Raw genomic sequence first — 11,464 nt, forward strand, 5'->3', positions numbered from 1 at the left:
TTTAAAGTGAGTTATGGCGAAGAAACCATTTTCAGCTCATACATTCTACATCCCCCTGAGCTAGCCCATAAAAGAGAAATACCAGGAGTGGGGGGGGGGCAGGGAGGTGGTGGCGGCAGTGTAGTTTGTGACTGACAGCTGTAGCTTCAGGCCAGAAAATTATTTTACCAGGTTTCTGCTATTCTTTAACTTCAAATATGGCTTTGTGTGACTGATTAACCATGTTTACATGGATACTTAGTACTGACAGCTAGCTATGGAAGCTGAGGAACCTCTTTGGGTGTGTGGGTGAGGTAGTAGCAGGGCAGCTAAACAGAGTAAGAGAAGTATCATGTATCCAAACCTGAAACTAGCCTCAATGTACTCAATACCATTTTCCTCAAACTCAACTGCTCTGTTGGTTCTCAACCGCAACAAGACACACATGATCACAAACTGAAGTCTTAGTTCTTTATTGATTTCACTTATTTCCCCAAACAACTGCTTGGGTGATATACTTCAAAAAAACAACAGTAATAAAAAAAAACTTTTGACAAACATTGGTTCAATAATTTAAGTTGACACGTCATGGGATAGTTGGGGTGTATTACACGTTTTTTGTGATTGAGTGAGTTCACCCAAAGTTACATCTAAGGCAAAAAGCAGTGGATTGGGAACTCTAGGAGACATAAGAGGCAACTCCTAGGGGCTAAGGTCTCATTGGCTCCTCCAATAAAATATTTGAGCCCCTCCCCCAAGTTGATGGGCATTGCCATTCAAATGGTGCACACACACTGTGTCTTGTGATTGATTGTGAGGGGCAGGGTTTACCTGGGCACCTCCAATATTTTTTTGAAGTTGACACCCCTGCTAGAAGATCATACCCTTAAGTCAGGACATGTCTATTTTATGATATCCATTTGATACTTTGCATTGCATTCAATGGAGCACTAAGTGAATCTTCTGTCAGCACAAGGATTTTTTTTTAGTGTTTTCCTCCTCCCCATGCACACCCCCTAGATCTGTTCTAGGGGTTCCACCAAACCTCTGGGGGAGGAGAAGTGGGAAAGACCTACTATGCAAGCAGTGATCCTTGTGCTGATGGAACATTTTAGTTGAATGCCACCTTTGGTGGTTCCCTGCTTCTCTGCTTTTGCCATTTGACAACACAGCAGCCTCTCAGTCCAGGCTCCCATGAGGATAGCCAGTGCTTGGAGGTGTCCCCCCCTTCAGGGACTGCTGTTTCCCCCAGGAATGGGAGGGAGCACAAAGGTCTCCGTGTAGTGCTGGCTGCTTGTGGACCACGATCTCCCAGAGATCCTCTGGAACCTGCTTCTCCTCTGGAAGTAGCTGCCGCTGCTGTTAAAGGATCGCTGCCTGTTCCTCAAGTACTCTTTGTAGTTTTTGGTCAGCAAGGTGTAGAGGAAAGGGTTGATGCAGCTGTTGCTGTAAGTCAGGCACGTGGTCAGGTAGTTGATGTTCCTGGTGGCATTGTGAGACACTGGGAGGGGGTCGATGTATTGGGAGAGGAGGTGCCATATCCAGAAAGGCAGGAAGCAGGCCCAGAAGACCAGCACAATAGTGAAGATCAAGTACAGCACTTTTTGGTTGGGCAGCCTCTTGGTCTCTTTCAAAGAAGTCGTTTGGGACACCCAGTAAGTCCTTGCCAGCCGGATGTAAAGATACCCGATGACAACCCCGGGACCCACAATGCTGGTACAGAAGAGGATGGTGATGTAGATCTTGTAGGACAATTTGCTCCAGGTAGGGAGGCAGATGTTCTTGTCCTCTCTTACAAGCTGGATCATGATGAGCATCGGGAGGGTGAGGAGCAGAGACACAACCCAGATGATGATGGCAATGGCTTTCCGGTAGCTCTTGGACCTTTTCACGGTGTCCAGGGGCTTCAGCACTGCCAGGTATCTCTCTGTGCTCATCACCATCAAGGTGAAAATACTGGTGTGCATGGTGAGGAAATCCAAGCTGAAAAGGATCCGGCACCCAGCTTCTCCAAAGTACCATCCCCTGGTGAAATATGTCCCGACAATGAAAGGGATGGTGAGAAGGTAGAGTAGGTCCGCTAGGGCAAGGTTGATGATGTAGATGTACATAGAGGCAGAGTATCTCAGATAATGGCACATCACCACCAAGGTGTAGATGTTGCCTGTCACTCCAATAACGCACATGATGGAGAGGATAGTCCCGATGGTGCAGGTGGCTATGAAGTCCTCTGTGGAGGCCCCGTCCCAGGTTGTATTGTAGGAAATGTTGGGGTTGCTTCTGAGTAGGTTGCCCTTATCTGTGCCCACCCTCACTGTCGAGGAGACTGTGTCCTCCATCCTCTTAAATGATCTAACTCAGCAGCCCATGAACAGTGCAAAGTGAGTTCTTCTCAGCTGGGTATTCCAGACACCATAAGGAGGGCAAAGCAGGCTTCATTTTTCAGCTGTTATTGCTTGTGCCGAAGCAGAGGCAGCTTCCCCAAAGTTTACACCAAGTGGTTTATTCTAGAGAAAGGACATGAAGAAACAGTGTTAGGGTAGGGAGAATCATAGAACGGGAGGGCTGCAAAGGTGGAAGTTTCAACTGCAGTCTAGACTGTGAGTCTGGATAAGTGACAGGGTTACAAACTGGCAGGCAGCCTGAGTTTTGTTAGCTACTTGGGAATTTGGCCCCTTCTCATTCTGATTTTCTGAACAGCAAGTCCAACTCTCTGCATTCGTAGAACGAGAGATTTGCTACCTTAGATGCCTTTGGTGCCACCAGCAGAGTACAGACATGTGCACTGTCCAAGGTGCCAAAGGTGCCCTATAGCAGGGGTGGCTCCCCCTGGGCAAATGTTTCTGGTCCTCCAAGACCCAAGCAACTTTATGGTGATGGCAAGAGGGAAAACATTATAATAAACATGGCTCACTGTGCTCTCCTGGAGATAAAAACCACCCACCCTCTGCTCATCAGACCCTCATCAATTGTATTTATATGTTGTGATCTTTGGATGAAGAGTGGTATACAAACTTTAATAATAATAGTAATTCTACTACTAATAATGGGATGTGGGTGGTGCTGTGGGTTAAACCACAGAGCCTAGGACTTGCCGATCAGAAGGCTGGCGATTCAAATCCCCGCGACGGGGTGAGCTCCCGTTGCTCAGTCCCTGCTCCTGCCAACCTAGCAGTTTGAAAGCACGTCAAAGTGCAAGTAAATGAATAGGTTCCGCTCCGGCGGGAAGGTAAACGGCATTTCCATGCGCTGCTCTGGTTCACCAGAAGCAGCTTAGTCATGCTGGCCACATGACCTGGAAGCTGTATGCCGGCTCCCTCAGCCAGGAAAGCGAGATGAGAGCCACAACCCCAGAGTTGTCCAAGACTGGACCTAATGGTCAGGGGTCCTTTTACCTTTACCTTACTACTATTAATGTTGTATAATGTATAATGTAATCAGCAGGGAGGGGGATTTGTGTCCCCATCAGTTGAAAGGAGGGGGCTTATTGTCTCCTCCCCAGACGACAAATGATTGATCTGATGAGCTGGTAGGGGATGATTTGCATCCCCATTAGACTGCTGTGCTAGGCAGAGAGATTTAAACCTCTCCACTCTCCCCAGGATTATTAATATTTTTTCCTGCTTAGCCCAGCACTGCGATGGGGATGTAAACCAACCCACTGGTCATCAGGCCAGTCATTTGATGAGGCAGGTGAGAACCCTTTCTTCTGTCAATCTGCACAGATCAGCTGAGGAGGGGGAACTTGTGTGTGTGTGTGCGTGTGCGTGTCTTTTGTCAAACAGGTATACATGTGCACATGCAAGAATGTGGGATAGTCACACCTACTGCTGGCATTCAGACTCCAGAGTGTTGGCCAAGGATGAATGCAACTCTTGCAAAAAACCAGCAACAACATAAGGCAACCACCCAGGCTCTATAGACGAAGAATACATTTTACTAAATTGAACCCCAACAGCCTTTGGTAAACTGTTCACACTCTTCAATAATGAATCACCAATAATGAATTGTATTTCTATGTGGCTAAAGAAATGGCCACATGACTCAGCCTCCATTTTCAATGAGCCCAGGCTAACTTCCAGGCTTGTCATCAGTGTGGGATGAGGTGGCAATCGCGGGCATGCTGCTTCTCAGTGGTTCATCTCAGCACAACATTCTCATGTTGAACCATCATTTCCGAAACCTATGTGTACTGATTTGTTTTCTATCTTTTTTAAAAAATAGGAAACATTGGATGGGACCCAGTCAAGAGTTTCTGATGCTTTGGCTGGTAATGGTGCACTGGCAGAAGTGTGCACCTGGGGTTCTCTTACAACTCAACCTCCACAGTCTTCTCTTAAAGCCCTCTCAGCAAGAGTCCCTCATCTCACCTTGTGGCAAAGAATTTCACCAATTTGTTGCCCACTGTATGAAGTTGATTTGTGGGACTGGCTACTGCCACAAGGTTGGGTGATGGTTTCAGAAGGGTGTCAAAGTGACAAACGCTAGAAAAGAAGTCTTGTCAGCCTCCAGAATTAGACGGGCTGCTCAGAAGAGCAACAGGGGAGGGCCATTGCCATGTGGCCATCAGGTTTGGCATGGTGGGAAGCAGGATGTTAGATGACAATATACCAGTGATCTTGTACAGCGAAAGTGATTTCCATGTTCACCCCAAACAGCAGGGGTCTTCTGTGGGCACATTTGGAATTTTGAGATGGTGTAAGGTAGACTCACAAAATGAATGCTGCGGGACATGGTATAACACAAAAATGGATGCCATGTGGGGCAGGATACAACATCAGATGGCTGCTGCGGGACGGCATTAATGGCTGTCACACCTGAAAGAGCAGGAAAATAAAAAATGACCTGCCTCATCACCTGCCCCCTATCTGTAGGCAGCAGGGAAAGGCACCTATACCAGCCATCACCACTCACAGAGAGAAGCTCTTTGCACCTTGCTTCTTTTGAGAGATGAGCTGTTTGGTGCCCAATCCTGGCAACCTACGAAATGTGAGCGTGTTTAAGGGTGGAGGGGTGTTTGATGTCGGAGATGCTTAGCCAGTGCAAACAGGCAATGAGCAGGAAGAGGAAAAAGGCTGCTGTGCATTGTGGATTTCTGAAGGCATGTTTATTGAGCCCTTTCACATAGGAATTACCAGTAGAAACATACCGTGCACAATTGACACCAAGTCATTTCTGCAACCACATAATTGGATTTTTGTGGGGAGCCACTGCGACCACAGCAATTTAGCACAGAGAGAACACGTCACCAGTGCAAACCATGTTTCCCCTCATGATCTTGTACATCAGGGGTGGAGAACCTGTGGCCCTCCAGATGTTGTTCGATTCCAACTCCCACGATCCCTGACCATTGGCCATCATCAATGGAGTCCAACCACATCTGGAGAGACACAGGTTCCCCATCCTGGTTGTACATAAATGGGACAAGCTTGCTTGGAGAAAGAAAGGATTTTAAAATTTTTGAACTCACCCCAAGTTCACATTTAGATCCAGTTCACATAAATGTAGGCAATAATAAGTGATTTTTTGAAATGGTCTGTACTGCCCAATGTTTGTTTTTGCGCTTCTTAACAATGTTTCCTGAGAAAGCTGAAAGCAGGTCACAAAAATATAGGATCATGCATGAAGTTTTGACAGACCTCCAAGACAAATTCGCTCCTCCTCACACTCTCTACTGATTTGGAGGGGAGGGGAACCATTAATATATTTTGTTAATATTTCTGAGGAACAAATGATAACAAAGTCCTTTCAGGCTTTTGCCATGAAGGAAAATATCTGTGCTGGAGACAGCAGGTGTTGAAAGTGTCACCAGCCTGGCTTGAGCACAGATCTGTCGCCCAGCGCCCAGCACAATTCCTTATGTTACAAAGCAATGCAACACAGCAGGGGGCATTTTTGTCCAGACTTGGTAAAGGGTAACATTTTAAACTGAGGCTTGCTTCTTAACAGATGTGGAAGGAGGGATTCAAATTATCTTGTTTGCCTCTCTTGGGGACCACACACTTCTAAAGTTCCTCTATCCTTAACACAAGCAGTTCAGACTTCATCAAAGAACAGGTCTGTGAGGCACTTCAGGCAAATTAGATCAATGCATTCATAGACAAAAAGACTGAGACAGCCCGTTTGCTTTGATTCATATAGTACTACTCCAAGGATTCAGGCAGCCTAGTCCTATGCCTTTTACCTGTAATGTAGCCCTACTTTGCATTCAACTTGCAGCTTTGACAAAATGCAAATAGCATTAGCTGGGGAGCTATTATCAGTATCATAGCAGGTATGGAAGGGGGATGTAACTGTTTCCTCCCCTGCTGCAGTGCTGAGGAAAATCCTTCTTCTGAAACTGGTATTTGTTTTGATGGTGAAATATCCCATTGGAGTCAAATTCCTCTTCCACGCGCGCGCGCACACACACACACACACACACGAATGAAAAAGCTGCACATTCAATCCAGTGACATATAATAATAACACTTCTAAATTGACCCAAGATATCAGCCCTAGTTGCACAAAGATGCTACTTCTAAAGTACATCTTGATGTGTGCTCAGTTTGGAAACAGGCTAAAAACACCCAGACGATAACATACCTTCCTAACAATGAGAAAACACAAAAGATCCTCCTGAGCTGAGGGTAAGAAGAAGAGAAAAAGACTCGATTTTCATCAGCATGTCAAAAATCAGGCACAGGCACACACAAACACATACATACCATGTTTGCATTTTGATATCAACTGCCAATGCATAATGCAGCCCTCGGAGGCATTAAGAAATAAGAACTATCCTTCCTGACCTTCAGTTACATCTTTCATCTCAGGTGACCAGCACACACATTTCAAGGAGTTGCCCCAGAAAGATAAATAAATCCCATCCAGAAATGGAAATTCCAGATCCAAACCTGACTTCTGTGAAATTCCAGCTGATGAAGTTTCTTCTTGCGTGAGTGGAGTAAATAAATAATGGGTGGCTTGGTGAAAATGTCTCCAGAGGATCTTCCTAGACACGAGGAAACGGTGCAAAACCCAGTGCTCAGAGCATCTGGGATGACTGTGTGAAAGAGAGTGAGAGAGCGAGAAACCTCACTAAGTATGTTTGAAATGTGTGCCCTCCCAATCCTTGCATTCACTTATGCCTGCTATTTATGCTGCTCCCCGTGACGCTCAACATTGTTGGACTGCAACTGCAGCAGGCGAGCTAGCCGGGATCCTCTCTCATTATTTTTTTTTTTAAAGAAGCAGCATTTCAAAAACCAAAGCTGGTTGCTAGCCCAAGAGACTGCAAGCCATGCACTGCACATCAGGACTGTTTCATCCTGACTGAGAGGGCTACTTATATACTCCTTGAAACATTCTTAGCCTTTCCCCAAACAGATCTCTGTGTAGGGAGGGGAGGGGATCCAATATTCTTTGCAGAAGCTTGGGAATAAAAAAACAGGTCTGGGGTTTGTGTAAGAAAGGGTTAAATCCTTCTGGGGAAGGTGCCAGCGGGAGACTTGGCATTGAGATTTAATTCCAAAAGGGAGCTGTGAATTTGTTTGGGTTGGAGGATTTATTGACAGCTGATCTACTACTCGGGTATCATAAGTGACACCTTTAAGACATGCTGTCCTGATGATAATAAACAGCTGTCCAACTTGTTTAGGGCTCTCTGCTAATTTCCCTTTCGACTTGGGATGACTGTGGCAAACTAAAGGGAAAAAGATGAGCGGACTGCTTTGAAAATGAAAACTTTTTAGGACTGGGAGAAGCTGCTTAATGAAGATGAAAGAAAAAGGAGCTGAACGCAGGTAGGGGCTGCAGATGCCGGGCCAAATCACTTGCTCCCCTTCCTCTCCTTCAAGAAGCATTCATTGTTGACAGAATCATTCTCTGCTGGACCCTTTACTGGAAGGTGGAACCTCTCCTTATACTGCCTTATTTTAATTATTAAGCTTAAGCTTTGGAGCCTCTTGGAGTGCAGAGCTCAAATTTTCACAATAGTGCACTTGTCCACAAAACTTATTTGCGGACTGATTAATAATGATCATGTTCAGATGTGGAGGCATGTTATACTGGTGTGAGGATACACATGGCACGACATAACAGTGACCGATATAAGAATGGTGCTCTTTTTTCACAAAGCATCAAATTTATACTATATTATTGACTAATGCAAAATGATAATTTTCAAATATTGCAGAATGTGTGGTATTGCAAATCTGTACACACAGATATGCAGCCAATTTAAATAATTCTTTTCTTTGAGCATGGTATAGCAAGCAGTTGGTAATATACGACACAAGATATGAAGGCAATTCATAAAACTCTTCGGAACACCAAGATAGTTTTGAAAAACCCTACAGTTGTACTTTATAGAAATGTTCAACAATATACACATCTGCACAAATATTTGAAATTGTATGTCTCTTAGCTACATTTAATATTTCACACGTTTGTAGAAATGAAGTGGAACTTTGGGCACATGTTAAAAAGCTGCAAGGAAGCAGTTCATGGCAAGTATGGGGAGCATCTGCGAGGATTGTTGACAGGGGCTTGTATAGTCCATCACCTTTCTGAATTCAGCCCCAGCTTGCTCTGAAAGGAAGGGCAGGCTTGGACTCTTGTGTCTCTTCACTGCACTAAGAGCTCTTGGGCAAAGTCAGTTGGTTCGGCTAAGAAATTGGTTGATTTGTGGCTTAGCACAACAAACTGCTGAGCCAGTCTCTTGGTTGCATCCACGTTGCCTCACTTCAGTCATATTGTTAACACATCTTCATAATCCAGGGCTGCCATATTTCAAACAGTGAAAATCCGGACAGAAATGTTGAGCTTTTTGGGCAAAATCACTAAAAAAAGAATGCTGTTTTTGAGCTATTTTTATGGGAAAATGGCAAAAATGACATTGCCGACACTGCCAAGTCATAATCTAAATTATCAACCTATGTGCGTCAGTATTAATACAGTGTGGTGTGAAGCAGAGTGGTAACTTAAGCTTTATGCTTTGTATTGTATATAGTAAATAACCCCTGTTAAAGTGCAACTTGGTATTTCCTTTATTGCCCACCTGAGTCCCCAAAAGAGCCCCATGGCAAGACCATCCCTGAAATTGGAGTTGCCTCAATGAGCCCTGACTTTCTTCCATGTTCTGCTCAGTTCCTAGGTTCTCTTTTTCATTTTCATCTCACTGCCTCCAATTGGGAACACTGCACAGGTCTTCTATTCACTCATTTTGATCTGGTCTGTTGGTTTCAGTGCTTAAGGCCTTTTCATTTTAACTTACCCTTGAATCTGTTGGGGTACATTAATTAGAGAACTAGACTAAAGTAGTAGTATATGTGAGAGGGGGGATTTAAACTTAGCACAGCCATTAATTTATAGAGCAGCCTGAAGACATCTGTAAGAGGGAGTGTTAGCACTGGCTTATGACTACAGTATTGATGTGTCACAAGAATTTAGTTCTTAGGAAAAGTACTGAATATTATTATACAAGTGTTATAATTTGTGGCAGGGGGAGGAAAGCTGACAGAAAGTACATTTAAAAGCACCGGGCATCACCAGCAAAGGCTAGAGTAGCCAGGAAATATGGCTGATCTTTTCAAATATATACATACTTTTAAAAGCCAAATAGAGTTAACTGCATTCTGAGTGGGTAACTGAGATGTAATAAGAATACAGGCTTAAACTGGTGGGAGGAAGAGCTAGTTTAAATATGGGAAATAGTTTGCTAACAAATCTGGACTAGAAGAAGTATTTTATGGTTTATTTTGTGGCTTTCTAACATTTGCTACAGACAGCAAAGCCAAAAAAAATCAATTAGCAATGAAATATCAGTAGTTGAAGTACTTCCACCAGTATAGCCATCCAAGAGGGATAGCTTTGGGATAGATAGCCTTGAATTTGTGCAATGGTCATAGACTGGCCTTTTAATCTCCCTCATCCCTCTTGCTACAGCATCATCATTTTGCCTTGGCCATGTCATTCTGCTTCCTCAACACCTTTTTCCTTCCTGTACATGCTTGGATCTTGATTAACATTGGGCACGGTTGTCATGATGGTGCAAGAGCTGCTCGCTCATTAATGTGTGAGATTTACCTGGGAAGAGAGATAATCCCTCACCTGCTTAGCTCTGATCCGAGGCTTAAGCCAGCATTTGCAAACCACTCATAGATTGCTTCACTGTGCTTCAGGAGAACCAAATTAGACCATGCTAATAAGTCTTTTCATCAAAGCTCTCCTGTAGTCTTTGCAGCAGAAGCAAACTTGTCATTGCTGCTGTTGGCATTTGGAAGATGGTTGTAGACAGATTTTCTCGGGGACCAGGTGGCTTCTGGTGTCAGTCAAACTAAATTAGGACTCTGCATTGTTTTCCTCATTCACATGCCATTGTAAAGCCATTTCCGACCTGGGAGGAGAGGGGGTTGCGGGCTAATCCCTCCCACACACTCGCGGGGGCTGGCCTTTGCCCCCGCGTGGACAGGGAATCCCCGGGCGTGTCTTCAACCCGGCCCGCCAATCAGCGGGCTGGGGAGGTGGGGCCTAGCCTATTTAAGGCCAGGCACGCCCGGGGACCGCCCTCTTTCCCCCTTTCCAGCCGAGAGGTTTTCCCATCCCACCCACCCTTAGGCTTAGCTAGCTATGACCTTGCTATGGACTTCGGTTGGTCGCCGCAAGGGGCCTGGTAGGAATTTTTCCAATTTGGCGCACTTCTAGCCTTTTGGTTTTTTCACCTACCTTGTAGCAAATATCACAACTTCTGCGGTATTGGCGGTTAGGCATTGGCAGGGGTTAAATTGTTATGCAAATGAATGGGGGGAAGGAAGTGCCATCACCTTCCCCCCAATGAAAAGGGGTAGTCCAGTAGAGGACTCCGGGGGGCGTTGCCTTGTCCGAAACCTAGGGAGATAAGGGCCTCCGGCACGCCCCCGAGCGGTGACACCCGTGGGATCCTAGTTGGCGTACTTCAACAGGACTCCCACGGCTTGTGGACAACCCTTCCCGGTCCCCATGCCGGGTAGTCGATAGGAGCCAATGCCTAAAGCCAATACCTTTCAATTCTGTAATCAATAAAGTTGTGGCCTTTTTATGCCCATTAACCTTAAATAATGTGTCCAGTGTCTTCATTTCACATGGGGGAGGGGACTTGCCACGCAATGACTATCAAGGGGAAGGGGAAAGGAATGCGACATCAGGATTGCTACACTGCCCTCTTTTGAGCTGAATGCATCTCACCTGCTCTTATGTTCTGGATGTAATAAACTGTGGAGTGTTGCTAAAAAGAGGAAAAGGGGGTCTCCAAGCACCTTCCTTGCCTAACCACTACAAACCATTCTCAGACCTGTTAGGATTTCTGAGTCCTTAGCACATAGCAGAGACATTTTTTTTAGTATTAGGAGGGGTAAAACGTGTTTCTGTGTCCACATGTGTGTTTCAAACTATAGTGGAACCTCTGGTTAAGTACTTAATTCATTCTGGAGGTCCATTCTTAACCTGAAACTGTTCTTAACCTGAAGCA

General features: G+C 45.1%; 1 protein-coding gene across 3 annotated transcripts; it reads right to left on the minus strand.

The window, feature by feature from the left end:
* Positions 1-436: 436 nt before the first annotated feature.
* Positions 437-7,283, minus strand: LOC310755324 (urotensin-2 receptor-like). 3 transcript variants are annotated; one of them, XM_083597947.1, is made up of 2 exons: positions 7,058-7,283; positions 437-2,486 (listed from the first exon to the last, which is right to left on the minus strand). In XM_083597947.1, the coding sequence occupies exon 2, from the start codon at positions 2,316-2,318 to the stop codon at positions 1,209-1,211; it is 1,110 nt and encodes a 369-aa protein (XP_083454073.1). In that variant the 5' UTR covers positions 2,319-2,486; positions 7,058-7,283; the 3' UTR covers positions 437-1,208. The 3 variants fall into 3 exon arrangements, with proteins under 3 accessions (XP_083454073.1, XP_083454072.1, XP_083454074.1); XM_083597946.1 differs by having other exon boundaries at positions 6,873-7,283; XM_083597948.1 differs by lacking the exon at positions 7,058-7,283 and adding an exon at positions 6,687-6,842.
* Between the last annotated feature and the right edge of the window lie 4,181 nt (positions 7,284-11,464).

This window comes from Podarcis filfolensis (genome assembly GCF_964270895.1).
Source record: "Podarcis filfolensis genome assembly, chromosome: 2".
NCBI lineage: Eukaryota > Metazoa > Chordata > Lepidosauria > Squamata > Lacertidae > Podarcis > Podarcis filfolensis.

Coding starts and splice junctions, on each gene's coding strand:
- LOC310755324 (XM_083597947.1), bottom strand. CDS start 2,318: ATGGAGGACACAGTCTCCTCGACAGTGAGGGTGGGCACAGATAAGGGC.